At 34.7% G+C, this 18,147-nt stretch overlaps 2 protein-coding genes and 2 long non-coding RNA genes across 4 annotated transcripts; 2 read left to right on the top strand and 2 right to left on the bottom strand.

Annotated features, from left to right (window-relative positions):
• The first annotated feature begins 283 nt into the window (after positions 1 to 283).
• LOC120079450 (mental retardation GTPase activating protein) lies at positions 284 to 3,272 on the top strand. The gene is made up of 5 exons (XM_039033636.2): positions 284 to 500; positions 591 to 635; positions 754 to 1,041; positions 1,131 to 1,316; positions 2,772 to 3,272. Exons 1-4 carry the CDS (start codon positions 284 to 286, stop codon positions 1,295 to 1,297), a joined length of 717 nt encoding a protein of 238 aa, XP_038889564.2. The 3' UTR covers positions 1,298 to 1,316; positions 2,772 to 3,272.
• LOC150035326 (uncharacterized) lies at positions 1,767 to 4,301 on the bottom strand. The gene is made up of 2 exons (XR_016530027.1): positions 3,819 to 4,301; positions 1,767 to 3,218 (listed from the first exon to the last, which is right to left on the bottom strand). It is a non-coding gene; the product is annotated as an uncharacterized LOC150035326 (long non-coding RNA).
• Positions 4,302 to 6,013: 1,712 nt separating this feature from the next.
• LOC120080072 (uncharacterized) lies at positions 6,014 to 11,766 on the bottom strand. The gene is made up of 9 exons (XM_090314522.1): positions 11,332 to 11,766; positions 10,405 to 10,451; positions 10,228 to 10,330; positions 9,769 to 9,855; positions 8,504 to 8,587; positions 6,773 to 6,826; positions 6,526 to 6,606; positions 6,247 to 6,292; positions 6,014 to 6,139 (listed from the first exon to the last, which is right to left on the bottom strand). Exons 1-9 carry the CDS (start codon positions 11,644 to 11,646, stop codon positions 6,072 to 6,074), a joined length of 885 nt encoding a protein of 294 aa, XP_090170648.1. The 5' UTR covers positions 11,647 to 11,766; the 3' UTR covers positions 6,014 to 6,071.
• A 3,026-nt stretch (positions 11,767 to 14,792) lies between these two features.
• Positions 14,793 to 16,995, top strand: LOC120080073 (uncharacterized). Its single transcript, XR_005482415.2, has 4 exons — positions 14,793 to 15,306; positions 15,396 to 15,469; positions 15,598 to 15,665; positions 16,290 to 16,995. It is a non-coding gene; the product is annotated as an uncharacterized LOC120080073 (long non-coding RNA).
• Positions 16,996 to 18,147: the final 1,152 nt, after the last annotated feature.

Genomic DNA, 18,147 nt, shown 5'->3' with positions numbered 1-18,147 from the left:
AACTTAACAATTTCAGCTATGACAGAGATGATTGTTTTATTTGGGAAAAAGGAATTCAGCCTTTTTTTTTAGATATGGAATAACAATTAGAATGTTGATAGACCAAATTAGATAAAACAAATATGCAATATATAAAAAGACAATTGTTCACAGTATAAAATCTTAAAATATTTATCCTTATAAACTACAGAGAAGAGTGTGATATGTTAGTAAAAGCTTGAAGAAAGGAGTTTAAAAGGCTTGAATTCAACTAGTGGCTCATTTTTTTTTCCAAAGCCTCAGAATGGAGCAATTTCATTATGGTTCTCAAAGAAGAGAAGAACCAGATGAGTTCAATTTGAGAGAATGGCCAGTTAGGGCAAGGATCAAGTGTGAAAACACAAGTTCTAGAAGGTTTTCAGGGTCTTATATAAGAAGCTTTAGAGAAGATGGAAGATCCTTTAGATCAAACATAACCATCTCAAGCACTGCTTCTTCCCCAGGCTGCTACTCCATGAGAGGTACTTAAAAAAATTCTCTTTATTTCCTGCTTCAACTCCATGGATGGATTTTCTCTCATCTAATCTTTTATTTCTTAATTTCTTTTGTAGATGAAATTGACCCATCAACTTATTCTTTCACTACTGCTCTCAAAGGTAAGATTTTATTTTGCAAAACCACTCATTTTTTAACCTTGGTTTCACCTGAGAAAATCAGGTAAAAAGAAATGGAGTTGGCTTTCAATAGTAAAGTGGGTGGTGGGTTTTTGTGCAGCATTGCAAGCTAGGACAAGTTATAATAGCTGGGAAAGCTTGTCACCAGAGGGATTTGCTTTGAACTCAAAGTGGTATGAAGCAGAGAAATATATTTGCAATCCTCTTTCAGGGGAGGTTCCAATGGAGTGTTTATCTGCTAAAACACTAAGTGCAAGATCATTCAGAAATTTCAGAACCAGAATTACTATGTCTGCTCCTTTAGTTTATTCCACAAATTCCAGACAAATCCAAGAAAGACCAATTAATTTTCCACCAGAGGAAGCAGTTCATCAGTATCCAATTCCAGGTATTCACTTCATTTTTGTTCCCTTTTTCTTATAAAGGTTTGTTTGAGGTTGGATCCAATATCAAACAAGTTCATTATTTGAATTATAGAAAAGAAAGTGGAAGGGATGACTACCAAGGATGTGGGAACTCAAAGCACACCACCTGATAGAAGTTCAACAAGTCCTAGCCCTGCTTCGACGTCTCCCATTAACGAGATCGTTAAAGGAATGTGGGAAAGAACAAACTGGTTCAACAAATTCTTATTCCATTCCTAAAAAGAAACCAGAGAAAGCGGTAAGTACATTCTATAATCTTTCAAATGATAGTAATGATTTAGTAGAAGCATGATTCAAAGGGGTTTGAAATGGCAAGCTTAATACAAACCTAACTAATTAAGAAACCTAGGAAGAAATGTTAGGCTGATTAACCCATTCCCCAAAACATAAGACTGCAAACTGTAATAATTTGGATGTTTCAGTCTCTTCCTCGTTGATTGTGCATTTCTACATATGGGGCCGTCAAGATTAGGCTTGACTGATTCAGATCAGTGATCTAATAAAATGGAGAAGTGTAAGAGTAAAAATAGGACCACACTCTTCACATATTCCTATAGGCTCTAGCTTACAGACCTATGATTTTTCTTCCCATGGTCGTCTGCTTCCCAACAACTCATACAGTTGTGGTTGTCTCTGTTTGTGGGAAGCATTTTCCGGACAGAAAAAAAGAATCAATCAGAAGGGAAAATGAAAAAAGAGGAGGAAAATAAATAACTTGGAGGACTCTAACCAAGAATATATCAGTATCAGGAGCAAGGGCAGTTTCACAAAACATATTTCCAAATTCTCAACTACCATAAACTCTGTACTACCAAACATTTAACAATACCACTTCCCCAACCATCCCCACCTCCTTGCTTTATTGTGGAGCCCATAGAGATTCTTTCCTGCAAAATACAAAATGGGTTCTCACAGTTTCTCCTGCTTTTATACTGAAATTTCTACTTTATTTCTCTCTTTCTGGAAAAAATGGTTATGCATTTGAGGGATATGGTCAAATGGCTAAAATAATGTAAAAAAGAAAAAAAGAGTTTGAATCATTGCATCTGTCATTCATTAGACATCCACATGCTTGTACCTCAATATCAGTAAGCATAATTTCAAAATCAGTCCACAGGTGAAAAGGCCGGGATTCAAGGGAAAAAAGAAACAAAAAAGTAAAACGAAAAAACAGTTCTCAAAGGTTATTGTAGAGCAGAAGAAGTGACTCTTAGTGGATTTTGTGTTACTGGTATGATTGAACTGTGATACATCTTTTCACCGGTGGCTTTAAACATTGTTTGGTAAGAATCAATATGGGGTCATAATTTGTAACTTTGTTTGTCTTTTTTTTCTTTTCCTCCCCAATAACAACAGAGTAAACCTTTCAGTTGAGGAGGAAAAGGTAAGAGCTCTAAATTAATCAAAACTTCACTTTCAGAATGAAATGTATGAGGCTCAAAAGATCATTTTAGTTGTACAGTCCTTCACGTGGCTAATCTTCTCATTTTGGGCATAAAATTTGATTCCAACACAGAGATATTGTCATTTCTCTCTTTCTTAAACCCCGGGTGTTTAGTAAAGTTTGAGCATTTTCTACAAATTTTCACGAGGGTCATGTTCACAGATGACAATGCCTAAACTAGCAAATATAAGAGATATCCCATTCTCCTCAGACCCATACACAACAGTGATGAGTCTAATTTGAGTGCAGGTGACAATTAAAGCAAGAAAAGAAAAGGAGATGACAAAACGAGAAAAGGGAGATAGAAACAGTACAAACGAGCAAACGTGGAGGCAAAGTGGGTGCCTGTCATGGATGAGAACAAGACAGAGAGATAAACACAAAACAAGAAAGAAGAACTTTTTACCTCATTTGAAAGGGTGCTGAAAAGTTACTGAGAAAAATGGCAAAAGGAGATTCGCTTTGTATTTCAGGCATATTTTTGCAGGTGTTAGTGGGGTTTGTGTTTGCGTTAAGAAATTAAGAGCAATCATGAAGAGGGACCTCAGGCCTGCTGAGAAAAGGTTACGGCTTTTAGTTTTGTGGTTCTCTGCTTTAGTGTTGGTGCTGAGTGATATTATTTTTCGTTTATTGGGATGGGGTGAAAGTTGGGAGCAGCTTTACCTTCTCACTTCACGTGCCTGCCTTTGTCTTTACCTTTAAACAAACAAAGCTTTTAATAAGTAGGATTATTTATTTCATTATCTTTCACTAGTTACTAAGAAATGAAGCTTCTGTCAATTCAAAATCCAACTCTAATACTATATAAATCATAAAGTGGATCTCTAAGAAGTGCAAGGGAATAAAGAAGATCGATCAAGTTGCACGACACAAGTGCTTCGTGAGCCAATAAAACAGCCCAATCGAGGACCCACTAAGATCACAGCAGAAAGAAATTCAAAACGTACTTATAATATTAGTTAGAAACTTAGAATGTTCAAACATTAACAATATGATGGCTAAAATATGGTATTTTTAATTAAGAACCTTAAATAGTTTCTATGTCGAGATTTTCAAAATAAAAGTAAATTTTGAGTTTTTAAAAGTTCAAACACCAAAAACAAATATTTTTCTTTTTAATAAAAAAAGACTAAACAATTTTACCAGGTGTAAAAAATATGGACAAAATAGAAAATAAGAGAAAATCAAAGGACCAAAATATACTAGAACAACAAACTAATCGCATGTGAAACAACATTTTCAACTATGCATATATATATATATATATATTTGAAATTAAAAAAATATATGCAAAACCTTTTTATGTAAGGCAGGATCAAAAGAATCTTCTCAATGCCTCAATGGCAGATATCTTAGTTCAAGGAAGAAGGAACCACCCCATCTTCGAATTTGTATGTTTTCACACTTTAGTTTACCCGATCTCCAATTCCTCGCCCTGGTTAACATTCAGAAATGGCCCCCTTCTAAAGCAACAATTTGAAAGAACTTTCCTATACATGTATTTTTCTGGCCCATCAAATTTAACTGCACCATAGACTTTAATCGACTCGATTCTCACCCATAGAGGTGATTTGAAAAAGAAGCCAACTCTTCGATTAGGAAAATTTGGCCATCCCCTCTAGGTGATTCTCCTCGATGAGATAGTCAAAATCCCATTTTCACAGCGATGAAAATCGGAAAGCGGGGAGGTAGAAGAGAAGAGACAATAGGATATCTCTGTAATGGAAGTTTCACGTGGACTTGACCCTTGAGAGAATTATACAGACGGCAAAATAGCATAAAAACACGTTTCTCATTTTCCCCCCCTTTTGGTGCCAGGTAAATTTTAATGGCTGCTGAAAGGAAATAATAATTCCAGAAAACAACTTGAAGAGAACTTTCGGAGAAGTGAGGAGAGGAGTCACCAGCTTTATATCTCAAAAACCTAAGTATTCAACTGAAATTCAGTACGTTAGATCTTATAAACGCTCTTTGTTTTACTATCTACTTCATTGAGGTGTTTTAAAAAATCAAGCCCATTTTTTTAAAAAAAATAATTGTTCTTCTAGAAATTTGACTAAAAGTTAAAACGCCTAATTTAAAAAAATGGAAATTATGATTAAAAAAATTATAAAAAAACAAGAGTAATACTTAAAAGTAAAAATAAAAAAAAAGTTATCAAACGTCAGTGAGTCACTTTATCCAACTTCAAAAATAGACATAACATTTAATACTAAGCCCACGTGAGAAGCTGTAAGAAACACTTGTAAGACTTTATTTGAGACTAATTACTTATGAATAACTGATTGGCAAAAATCTTCACTGAGATGTTATGAATGAGACCTCAAAGTACCCTATGCGGCAACGGCAACCGTTTAGTGGCAATAAATGCTATTGTTCCAAAACAAGAAAGTTATGTATCAATGTACAAGTATAAGGCTCTACTGCTTCTAGTAAATTGTGACAAAAGCTATAATCAACATTGGCATTTACAAGCTAAAAATGCACCATGTTTATGGGACTGTTCCGCATTGGGTTCTTTTTAGGCTATAGTTTCCAGTTCGCAAAGGTACATTTCATAGTTCTGTGACTATTGACTATTCTTGAGGGAAAGTTCGCTAATCAAATAACCATGTATGCGTCATATGAAGAAGTTCCAGAATAGGTACAGATACAGATGTCCACGGAATGGGACGGGGTCGGGGATGCCATTCCCCATCTCCGTCCCCGTAAAATTCCCCACGGGGATCGGGGTGGAGATTCCAAAAACTCGTGGGGAATTTTTCCCTACTTAAAAGCCAATTAATTTAAATCACTAATGTGAGCAAATTTTAATTAAATAATTAACTTTATCATTAAATTGTTTATTATGGTTAGTTTTATATGACAATTTGAATTTAAAGATAAATTACTCAAATTTTGGCCTAAAAAATCTAATTAATTTTTTTAGTAGAAAGAAATAAATATAAATAAAATTATTCACATATATATACTAAATTTAAACATATTTATTATCTTTCCCAAAAAATAATCAAACTTAAAATTTAAATGTTATATTTATATAATAATAATAATAACATAACATTAGATAACTATACTAAATAAATATAAAAGCTAATCGGAGCGGGGTGAGGCCGGGGAGGGGGAATGCATTCCCCATCCCCGTCCCCGTTTAGCTCACGGGGAATTTTTTCCCCCCACTTCCTCCCTAATCGGGGAATCTCTGCTCCATTCAGGGCGGGGCCCCACGGAGAGGCCCCGTGGGGAAATTGTGCATCTCTAGGTACAAGTAAGGTAGAATGTCCTGTTTTTATTTTAAGAATAAAGTGATTCTGCAATTCTCAAATTCAGGAAGGAAACGGTTTGGATGTCATTTTTTTCCCTCTTTTTCTAAATCTTTACTCTATATTTTTTTTCACTTGTTTTAAACATTAGAGACCCAATTTAATATTTCGATTGCAGGGATTTTCAAAGAAATATATACTTACCAGACCTTCACAAGTGGACAGCAGTTTGTATACTAAATGAAACCATTATATGTAGCAGAATTTGATTACACCATATACTTTATCACGGTGAAGCACCGGGAATAGTGTTAGAAATAAGCCGGACTTCATACAGATCAGTCTCTCCCTTCCCTGCAATAGTTTCCAGAAATTTTCAGTAACAATGGTATAATTAAAAAAAAAAAAAAAAAAAAAAAAAAAAAAAAAAAAGGATAAATTGTGCAACGCATGAAGCTCACCAACTTCTGCAGTGATCCCTGGTCCAAAAAAAGAAGCAAATTTTGCCTGCAAATTCATCATAGGTTCATCTTTTAATATAATATCTTCACACACTTTCAAGTCTTCTGAAAACTATTATTCCTTTAGAATGACGAAAACATTTATCATCACGACTACACCAGCACTAGCAAAATTTGGGTTTTGAGCAATTAAATTGATCTTCTGGAGAATTAAGAAGGTAAAAAAATCTGACAGCACTCCTTCTTCGACCATATTAAAAAGAAGCATATGGCAATTACCTGTCTTTGCTCAAAATCTGACAATGTCAAGGCTTTGGCTTCGAACACCAAGACCAGACAATACTTTCCATCTTCTATGACCTAGAATCATACCCCATGGCATAATATTAGAATCATAAGTGTTGTTATCATGCTATTGTATTTAGTAGTACTTCCAGTTGGTATAATCAGAAGCGTCAAAAGTACTGCAGTGACCAATATTTTAACCGATGATATCTGAAACAGAAACAAAGTCATGTAAACATACTTCTTCACGTATACTTTGCAAAATCGGTGCACTCCTTCGAGGAATTCCCCCAGCCTGCGCATACAAAAGTAGAATGCAGTATTTATCAATTTACAAAAATTGATGTCATGCATGAAAATGAGGATTCAAATACACAATTTATAAGAAACTTCTATCTGTATTTATGTATCCGTCTGACCTTCTTCAAGTTATCTAATGCAGGATGACCAAGTTAAGAACGAGGCAGAGAGAAATGAGGGGAATAAATGATGGAAAGAAGATAATATATAAGCAGAGAAGCCTTAGCCATACAAGACATTGCAGTGCAATGTACATTGAAAAATCTAAAATACAACCTAAAAACAATATTAACTTGTGAATAAGCGTTGCAGAAATTGATCCATCCAAAGTACCAAAAGAACAATTTCATTAAATGTTCATATCTTACAGTATTATGATATATAAATTTATTATACATCGAACTGCTAATTGGCTAGAAAGTAGGGTACAAGCAGAGGAGATGGACATGACAACACGTAATCTTCAAAAAGTTGGGAGTTAGACCAAAATCTATTTGTATACTTTGATGAAGTTCAATAATTCCGATGATGAACAGCTTACATAAGTTTATATTTGAATTAGATGTTAACATTTGAAATACAATATGAAGCACAAGAGTACCAAGAGAAGTTTAAGAAATCAAATGCATAATAATAATGGAACATCTTATGCTAAGGCTCATTAAGAAAATTTAAAATCAGTGACACAGTTCTAAATGGCTCAATGTCTTGTAAGTACAGAACACCCATGAGCAAATATATCCCAGAAGTTATATTTTCAAAACAAGAAATATAATATTTTGTTCAACATCATAAGTTTTATTTAATATTTTCATTTGTGTCAAGGGTCAAAAGAATAACTATTAGCCCTCTAACAGTCTATTTAACCGTCCCACAAATGTTAGGAGTCCTGCGTGTCTGCTATATGACAGACATCTAAAACTAGAATACAGGCAATACATAATGCAAGGCTGGAAGTTAGCTTCAAATAGTACTTTATCTTTTTCTGTTCGTCACATTTACCAATTGGTCAGTCTTCTTAGTTGATCAATTTGCTGACTAGTTAACTTACTATTTTGTTCAATTAGTTCATTACTACTACAATATTATGGCGTTATCAATTGAGTCAAATAGCAGAGCCTATATAATGGTGACAACTTCGAAACCTCCTTAAATACCATTTCTTTCATATTCAGTAAAGATTGTAAGAATTCTTTTGAACGTTGGATGCCACACTTCATCCTTCAAGAAGAGGGCAAATAGATGATATGAGGCTATCTCAACATTTATCTAATATCAGTTTCAAAATTACATCAAAATGTGCACTCCTAGACCTATGTATTGGAATATTTGCCGGATCCAAAATTGAAAATTATGATGAGACACGCGCGAACTGGAGTTCGAACAGCTTGGATCCAAATACTAGTCCACATCCAGTGATGTATTGAAATTCTAGTTTCAGAACAATGCAACTGCTAAGTAAAAGTGAAGCCAACTTTCAGTTTCTACACTGATAAAGCAGAAGTCGAATTGATATAATGCTAATAAGGTAATAAGAATCTACAAGAAAACAAAAAACAAAAGGAAAAAAAACAAAAGAAAAGAAAAAAAAACAGAGTATGAAGTTACTGGAAAGTAAAACTGCAAACAAAGATCACAAAGAAAGATGATTCAAGTAAACCCAATTACTTACCATACCATACTGGAAAATCCGTTTCAATGCCTCATCCAAGTGTTGTTCATCCCCATAACGGAACCTAATAACATCGTCTCTTACCTAGTGAAAAACGTTATGAAGTGATTAGAAATATGAAACAATTTATACAATGAAACTTGTGTATGTACAAAATGAGAATGTATTTGAAACAATTTAAGTTAAACTCGCAAGTGGCATATTATTTGAAGCAAAGTCGAAGTGAAATAAAAGGCAAGCTTTTTGTTCTTTTTGAATTAATTGATAACTTTTTGTTGGGAATAACTTTGGGCTTTTGGCCCATAACAAAAGAAAAAAAAAAAGTTTTTAACAGTTTTGTAACCGTTTATTTAAATTAATTTCACTTAATTCTTCAATTAATTGTAAAATGGTTTTTATTCTTCAATTATTTTTCCTTTAAAAAGGGTTCTTAGTTTATGAAAAAAGAGACGGAGATGATTTCATCTTTTCTTCTTCCTCATGTTTTCCTCTCTAGATCTACTATTTTTTGAACAATTTTTCATCAATTCTAACTCGGTCTTCGACGAGTGTACGTCAAAAGATCAAAAGTTGTGTTAACCTTGGAGAGCAACAGGCTTTGACGACTTAGCACCGAGGTCGCACGATCTTGCTTTCAAGGCAGTGGGTTTATCCACAGACCACAGCACAACAATCGACATTCGGTTCCAACACTTTTCATTTATAATTTGAAAAAGATAATATTCACACAAAACAACAGATTCATGCTTTCCCAAGCTGTAATACGGTATCACCAACATGAAAGTTCATGTTTAAAAACTGAATTGGCTAGTTGAAGAAACCTAAATAAACAAAATATCGTAGAACAGTAAATAGAAAAACGAGTCTCAACTGGAAATTGTAAATGACAGGCAAAAATAAATAGAAAAAAGAAGAATTTTGATAGGCCTCAAAGTCTCCAGAAGCAGCTAAAAATCAGACTGCTCTTTCCCATTCTTTCCATACCTTTAACTCCTCTTCATTTCTCTCTTCCACCCCTCCTACCCAAGTATAATTGCTTCCCGCACTTCTGGGCCCAAATTTTTTTCTCCTAAACATTCTAGTTACAAATATGTCCTTCCACTCCCTCTATAAGATAAATGTACAAGATTCTTCTCAAAAAAAGAAGAAAATAATAAATGTACAAGAATGGCCGGTCTATCAACACAAGCAATCACAAGAGAGTATGTTTACGACATATTTTACAAGCACGGCCATTAGAAGGAATCAAGTTCCATAAAAAAAACCTGTTTGAGAATTGGGGTGGCGCATGTTTCCCTCAGTTTTTGAGCATCTGAGTATGTCAAGCATGGCACTGGTTTGAGTTCAGCATACTGCAAAACACTCAAAGGCTAGAGAGTTACCCAATTTTCTTTATCAATTCTTTTCCTTTTCAGCTCAAGTTCATGAAGTTAAGGAATAAGGCAAAAAGAAGCAACACTACAAGGCCATTTCAGAAAGGAAATAACCAATGAAACATATAATGTCGTTGAACACTAAAATGACACTACCTATCTTTAAAATACCAGATAGAAACTTTTCGGTATTTTTGTATTTGGATAAGCTACTAAGTTATAACTTTTAATATATAGGGTATAGAAAAGCTGAAATGACCATAAGACGGATGTGGCTACTGAAGCAAGGCATATATGTATCATGTTAATCCTTTTTTACTCTGAAAAAGGTGAATAAATAGAAAGTTATACCTTTAGAGCCATGCCAATAATTGCAAGAGGGAAACCATATGTTAGCATAATGGCAGACCATTCAGATCCCGGAAGGATATTAAAGTATGCACCGAATCCATACCTATAGAACAAAAACAGATCAAATGTACAAATTATAAATTAAGGAACTTTGAACCTGAGGAGGAAACAACTTACGACAACAAAGAAATCCCAACACCTAAGCCAATTACACCAAATGAAACCTGTAAAAAATCAGAACGGTAAAACCTCACAACAACAGAAGAAATGACTAAAAGAAATTACATCACAATTCATAAAGAAAAAAGGTGTGTACATCAATAGTGAGAAAAGAAATTGTACATTGCATTCAAAGGCAATAATCAAAATCAGTATACTGTCATGACTCTCTTATATACTACTTCACCTTTGCAATCAGGAGTACCATCCTGCCAGCTCCCATAAGTATTTTATTGCATTATATATCAAAGTATCTGGTACCTACGTAGTTTCTTTATTCCATATATTTGGGGCATATTTTATTTTTCAAACAGTAAAAGATTAATATGTCCTAGTTTAACAGCCAAGACTTTTAATTATAACAATATTGTTATGACAGAAATGAAATTGACGAGTAAAGAAAATTTGAAGGCGTAAATAGTAAAGATTGACACAGAGATTTACGTGATTCACTAATAGGATGTTAGCTACACCTACGGCCTATAGGTAGAAGGAGAGAATAGTTTTATTCTCAGCAAGACCCTGCACTTAGATTTGGAGAGCTAGACAACGGACTCAATGCATTCTAACAAAGATTTTAGTATAGTATCGAAGCATGATATCTTAAATCCAAATCTCTGCAACATATACATATATATATATTATATTTATATATAAATATTCTTCGACTAAAATTGGAGAGAAGTCTCTTTAATTTTCGCGACAACATAATTTTACCACCGCACAATTTAAACACTACTTTTATCTCAAACATCTCCTCTCGTTTCTTTACAACCACTATGAGCACATAAAACATAATCGAGAAATTCCAATCTAGTTGCTACCTAGGAGTGTCCTTTGCCAATACTCTCAAGAATTCATAAGCATAGAGAATCAGAAACGTACTTTGGCAAGCGAGAATTCGTCGTCGGAAACTACTGCTTTGTCCGGCGAGGCAGAAACGGAAGACGGCTGAGTAGAATCAGCAGCTCTAGCCGAGAATGTGAAAGCTAACCGCTGAGGCTTCTGCAGAAGCGTTCTAGGTTCAAAATGGACCAAAAAGTTGGGTCTGCCGATGAAATTGCCACCGCCGGGAGGGGAAATTGTGCGGTAGGGACGAGAGAAACGCAGAGAAAGAACGGAGAGGCGATTGCCGAGAGTGAATTGATCATGGGAGCAAGAACAGAGACCAGGAGTTGGAGATATTCCACTGATTGACATTGACTCTCTATTCTCTCTGAAGCTCTGAAGCTCTGAAGGACGCAGTGGAAAGCGAGGCTCGGTTGGTTAGAAAGAAACGAGAATGGGATCCGTTTCTCTAACCCGCCAATTTACACTACGTGTCCTCATATTATCCCCCAATTATTTATTTATATTTTCTTTTTTAGGGGTCTTTTCAAATTTAATAAAAAAGACGTAAATTATTTACAATCAATAGCAAAATTAAAAAAGAACCCAAAATGGATGGAAGAAAGCTCAGCCTAACATGTGAAATACCAAAAATATTCCAGCCCACACAAAAAAACGCGTCTCGCCCAACGATTAATCGGATTATCCAAAACCCGCCTGATACCTGCGTCTTCCACATCCTCTTCTTTCAACGGCAACTTATAACCATCTATCACCCTCTATCTTGCTGACTTCTTCCTCTTTCGTTCCTTCATTTTCTTCTCCCGCTGCTGCTTTATTTTTTGTCTCTCCTTCTTCCTTTTCCTCTGTCCTACTACTTCATCTTTTTCTTTCGTTGCTGTTTTTGACTTTTGAAGGTTACAATCTATCATCAAATCCTTCAAGGTTATAATCATTCTTTTTTCTTTTCATTTCATTGATTCTTCTATTTAATCATACTTATTAGACATTATTGAACCTAATTTTGTTTAACTATATGGTAAGCAAAAAAATAGACAAAGTTGATGGAAACAAAAGAAAATGAAAGAAAATAATGAAAGTTGAATCATCAATAACCAGAGCAAAAGCAAAAAATTCTGAAGAGAAAAAGAAGGTAAAACTAAAATAGTTGATTATTTCAAATTCTCCATGTATCAATAGAACTTTAACATCAATACATATTTGTTGTGTATTATGTCAACTATCTATCTTAGGAACTGTAGCAAAAACTTTAACATCAATCCATCTATTATTGATAAATTTGAATTAAAAGAGACAGAGATAGAATACTATCTCTGTCTATCTTAGATAGACAGTGATAGACTTCAATGGTAAACACTAATATCTGTTTCTATAGTTTCTTTATGATTTGCACTCTGTATTTGTTTAGTTGAGTGGATTTATTATTGATAACTTTGAATTGAGATAGACATAGATAGAGTACTATCTCTATCTATCTCAGATAGACAGTGACAGACTTCAATGGTAAACACTAATATATATTTCTATAGTGTCTATATCGTCTGCACTCTATATTTGTTTAGTTTGGTGGATCTATTATTGATCATTTTGAATTGAGATAAACAAAGACAGAGCACTGTCTCTGTATTTCTATCATTGTCTATCTCAGATAGAAAAAGATAAGCCTCTATCTCTGTATATCTCATATAGATAATGATAGAGTTCGATCATTATCTATCTGAGATAGATAGAGATAGAAATCTCAGATAGACAATAATAGATTTCAATTGTAAACACTAATATCTGTTTCTATAGTTTCTATATCGTTTGCACTCTATGTTTTTTTTTTTAATTGAGTGGATCCATTATAAATAACTTTAAATTGAGATAGAGCACTATCTCCGTCTATCTGAGATAGATAATGATAGAGCACTATCTCTGTCTGTCTCAGATAAACAGTGAGATAGATAGTGATAGATTTCAATGGTAAACACTAATTTCTGTTTCTATAGTTTCTATATGGTTCTGCTTTATATTTGTTTAGTTGAGTGTTATTATTGATAACTTTAAATTGTGATAGACAGTGATAGAATACTATCTCATAGATATTGTTAAATATCATTGATAGTTATCTTAATAGTTGTTAGTGTTATTCAAATTTTACTTTCTAACATATTGTTAAATATATCTTTTCAACAGGTGGAGCATGAATTGATCATGAAAAATGAGAACAAACACTTAAGAGTTACAGCTTACTTTAGTGTAAAGGTCTTAAATTTGATAAGAATAAAGTTAGATGAAACAATTTTTCCAAAAGTTTTAAATGGCCCACTTTGACACTTTCTTAATATTAAAATGACCAAAATATCTAACCAATTCCTCAACTACTTAGTAAGAAGACAATGCTATACAAAAACGCTAAATGTCCTTGCATTTAATTTTAATGGCCATATAGCCGAATTTGGGTTGAAGGAATTTTGTTTAGTAACTGGATTGAAAGGCCATAAATTCCCTCAATTAGATGTAGGACAAAGAAAAGTGTCTGAACTTAGGAATACTTATTTTGTTCGTGATGATCATATAACTATGAGAGATATAGAGAGAACTTTCAAAGCATCAATGAGGAGGAAGAGTCATTGAAAGTTAAATTAGTCAATCTCTACATCCTAGAAGCTCATTTAATCGCCAAGCAACAATATACCATGTCAATTTCAAATATCTAGATATTTTGGATGATGAACAAGTCTTCAAAGACTATCCTTGGAGAAGATTTTCTTACAACCTAACCTATTAATTTTTTGAGAGAGCATCATATACTGAGAAGGATGTTGTCTACCTTAAAAGATTCCCATTAGCATTAGTTAATTGGGCTTTTGAGACAATCCCAAAATTTTTCGATTTAGATGTTGGATTTGGAAGGAAACTTGGAATCAAAGGTCCAAGAATCATCACATGGGAGTGTTTAGAGTCAGATGAGTGGAGGACTTTAAATGAGAACATTTTCGAAATCGAAGATATAAGTAATTTCTTAAATGAGAACATTTTCATTGTGTATCACTTTAAAGATAGACCGTGATAGTGTTTTTGTTGGGGTTAATGCTCTAAATCTTAGGGTCCTATAGTTTGTAAATGTTATTGAACAAACTCATTGTTTATTTAATAAAATATATGATATTTTATTTCATATTTTAGTTCATTAACCACAAACCAATAAAATAACATCCAACGTTATCTTTTAGTTTAAACATGTATATAGAGACATATAGCTAGATACCTTTGCAACACCCCAAATTTTGTTAGTGATGTAATTTTAGTAATATCTTTTAATTGATGGCGTTTTTGGAATTTTGGATATTTAAGTGTAATTGCTAGAATTTAAATCATTTAAGTGAAATTAATATTGAAAATTAATTCCAAAGTTTAGTGTTGGAAATCAAGGACAAGAATTTTTGTTTTAAAAGTGAAAAGAAGAGAATGAAAAAAAAAGGATAGGAAGGAAATAAAATAAAATAAATATATTTATTTTATTCCCTTTTCTTTTATTTTTCATTTTTCCTTTTCCTCTTTTTCTTTCCCCTTCCCTTCTTCTCTTCGCGCCAGCCCTCCCCCCTTCGATTCTTTCTTCCTCTTCGCGTGAACCCTAGCGCCAGCGTCTGTCCTGCCACCGTTCGTCGACCTTGAAGCGCCGCTGTCCGCCACTGTATGGACCCGCCGGATCTGAAGCTGAACGCCAGCTGCCAGCTCTTCGCGTCGGTGTGGGTGCCTCCAGCCGTCGGTCTCTGTCACCGCGAACCAGTTGCTCACTGTCAGACCAGCCGCGCCGCGTCGCTCCCTCATTGTCCCCTCCTTTCGCACCACGATCGTAGCTGCCGAAGCCGTCGTCGTTCCTTCACGCGGATTGAAGCCGAGCCATCAGATCCATCTACTGACGGCCTACCGTCCGTCGAGCACCTCCGTCCAGCCCCTGCAGTGTTCAGGTTGATAGCTATCACCGCCTTTGGTCGCCGTTAGTCGCAAGTGTGCTATCTAGGGGTGAGTTCTTTGTTGATTTTGATGTATTTTTTTTTTCCAGATATCTTGGTTGCCCATTAAGTTTTGAAACTTGTTTGGTTGACGTTCAGTGTGATTGAAGTCCGGATTGAAGACTATCTCATTCTAAGTTGCAGTCAAGAAAGGATTGTGAGCAATTGGTGAGGTTAGTTGAATTCTGGTATTAGTGGTTCGTTCTGGTAAGATCTATTTTGTGAAGTTTTGGGTAAAGATGAGATACCCATTATGTTTGGAATGAAATTTAATTTATATGAATCATATTTTTGGCCTTAGATTTGAGTCTGGAAAACTATTGAAGCGACTGTTCAGCGAGTTCAAGATCGTTTTCAACAAGTGTTTTGGTAAGATTTGTGATTCCTATGGTTATTCTTGAACACCCACTTGGATTTAGGTAACTTGGTTTGAAATTAGCTTCTAATGTTGGAAATTAAAATTTGTTAACATTTAGGGATTTATTAAAGGATTTTATTCAAGTTAAAATAAAGTTTGGCTAGTAAGATAAGTTGATAGTATGACTGATTAATAGCATGATTGGTTGATGGTATGATTGATGTATGTCTTCTTCGATATGAGGACCGGAGGGATTAAATGTGCATATAGATATTTGATTTCTAGCATGAGATGAGTACGTGTTATCCTATGAGATTATGTTTGAACGCTAGCATGAGATGAGTATGTGTATTCTATGAGATTATGTTTGAATGCTAGCATAAGACGTGTATAGGTTATCCTATAAGATTATGTTTGATCTGAGAATTTGAGTTGTATGTACATGTATGTTATAGAGCCATGTTATGATGCTGATAACGGGCAGAAATGCACGTTATTACAATGCAAAGATATAAAACAATGTAGGATTGCGACGGTAAAAATATGAAAAATCGTGTCCAAAAGCATTAAGTTGAGAATATTGCGATCGCATGCGGCCATTGCATTAAAGCAGCTAATTTACGTATTTTGTGCAGGAAAATGTGTTGGCGCAAGGCAGAATTGCGATACAAGGAATTCAGTGTCCGAGCGCATTAAAAGATTGCGACTGCAAAGCTATGCGATCGTATGCGTTCGCGAAGATTTGCTCAAGAAGGTGGCCACATAAGGACGGTGCATCAAGTTGAAAGCTTAATAAATCATGATGGGACAGAAAGTTGATGATGGTCGAATCCGAATTTAGTTGACAAGTTAACGACGCACTGTAGCAAGTACACAACTTTTCGATGACAGTTAATTGGCGCATCAGACAAAGATTTAATGACATCCCATCAGTGCAATCATTTGAGAAAAAAACTCTTCACCTTGAAGCTCTATAAATACCGAAGGTCATCTTCGTTAAAGGAGTTCAGCAGTTCAGAATTTTGGAGTTCTCTTTCGCCATATACATAGAGATAATAGATAGTCGTAGTCTGTAATTTTTTATACTTAGAAGGCAGAGGCGAGCGAATAGAGACGACGTCGGAAGATCGTTCCTGGTTAGCTTGAGAGAGTGTTGGGAAGCGTTGAGAACGGAGAGAGGGTCGACTCTTGCAAAAGCAAGAACATTCTTTTGGGTAGAGTAGAGAAAAATACAGTGTAAAAGCCTTGGGAAGCAAGACATTGCTACTAGGCTCACTATCCCTACTTTTCATTGTCATTATGTATTCTGATTTTATTTATAAAATGGAATTTGCATCTCTACATCTATTCACTCTCTTTACATTACACATGAGTAACTAAACTTCCAAATGGGTTGAGAAACACTTAGCTAGCATGACCTAAGATCTTCATTTTATGTGATCATCTTTTAGAGATACTTGAGAGAGAGTTTAAAGAAAGAACCTAGCCTTGAGAGAGCTAGGTTAGAATCTAGGCTTGAGAAAATTAGATTAGAACTGCATAAGCAAGAGATAGAAACTTAGAGATAAGTTCTGTTTGCTAACATGCATCACATGTGTTATGAAATCGACAATTAAAGAACACAAAAAGGAACGTAAAGATAGAGAAGATCGATACACAAATATACGTGGTTCACTAACAGTGTGTTAGCTACGTCCACAGGTAGAGGGAGAACAATATTGATAATGTTTTCAGAAATTACATCAAAATGGCGTCTCTAGGGTTAGAGAGTTTATATAGTGCACTATTCTAAACCCTAAGGTCATAATCGTAAATAACTGCAAATAAATAAATATGCTGAATATGAATTCTAAATAAATAAACAGCGAGACCCCCGTACTTGGTTGTTTGAAGCGCCAACAAACAGATTCAAGGCATTTCAACAACATGCACCCTAGAAATAGGATATAATAGTATGCGGTCGCCTTGTGTATGTGTATGTCATTCATCATCGCACAGACAATAATAGAGGCTTAGACATAAGTCCTATAGACATCATCATATACATCGCATGCATCTTAAAATCAGGAGCTATAACATTTGCATTGAGAGATGACCTGCTATTGTATGTGTGCAGCATGATTGCATAACTTGAACGCAATCTTAGGAAGTGTTAGCTAAATCCTTTCTCAACCCGTTCCCCGCATACTCATTGTAACTTTCGCTGTTATTGACTCTTTTCTCAATTTCACCGCATAGAATTTATACTTTAAACAAACATACCGACCAACTTATTGTTTTGTTTGTCATCGCAAAGGAATCAAAATTTACCCTTGTATACTGTCTCCATAGTCCCTGTGTTCGACCCTGGGCTTACCGGGCAACCTACTAGGATTTATACTTGGATTTTACTAGGAAAACTTGCATGTGCAACGCATACACCACCATCGCAATATACATCATTATTTCATCATATTCACAACGCATCAGTTGCATTAGTAGTAGCGTCCTTAC

This window comes from Benincasa hispida, chromosome 6 (assembly GCF_027475165.1).
Source record: "Benincasa hispida cultivar pf3 chromosome 6, pf3_genome.v1.1, whole genome shotgun sequence".
Lineage (NCBI taxonomy): Eukaryota > Viridiplantae > Streptophyta > Magnoliopsida > Cucurbitales > Cucurbitaceae > Benincasa > Benincasa hispida.
This window is presented reverse-complemented; position numbering and strand designations above follow the sequence as displayed.

Excerpts from the sequence above, each read along its gene's own strand:
- LOC120080072 (XM_090314522.1), bottom strand. The coding sequence starts at position 11,646 with ATGTCAATCAGTGGAATATCTCCAACTCCTGGTCTCTGTTCTTGCTCC. Across the intron at positions 8,588-9,768 it reads CCACCCCAATTCTCAAACAG|GTAAGAGACGATGTTATTAG; the intron begins GTTTTTTTTATG and ends GTTTTTCACTAG. Across the intron at positions 6,140-6,246 it reads AGGGATCACTGCAGAAGTTG|GGAAGGGAGAGACTGATCTG; the intron begins GTGAGCTTCATG and ends AAACTATTGCAG.
- LOC120079450 (XM_039033636.2), top strand. The coding sequence starts at position 284 with ATGGAGCAATTTCATTATGGTTCTCAAAGAAGAGAAGAACCAGATGAG. Across the intron at positions 501-590 it reads AGGCTGCTACTCCATGAGAG|ATGAAATTGACCCATCAACT; the intron begins GTACTTAAAAAA and ends TTTCTTTTGTAG. Across the intron at positions 1,042-1,130 it reads TCATCAGTATCCAATTCCAG|AAAAGAAAGTGGAAGGGATG; the intron begins GTATTCACTTCA and ends TTTGAATTATAG.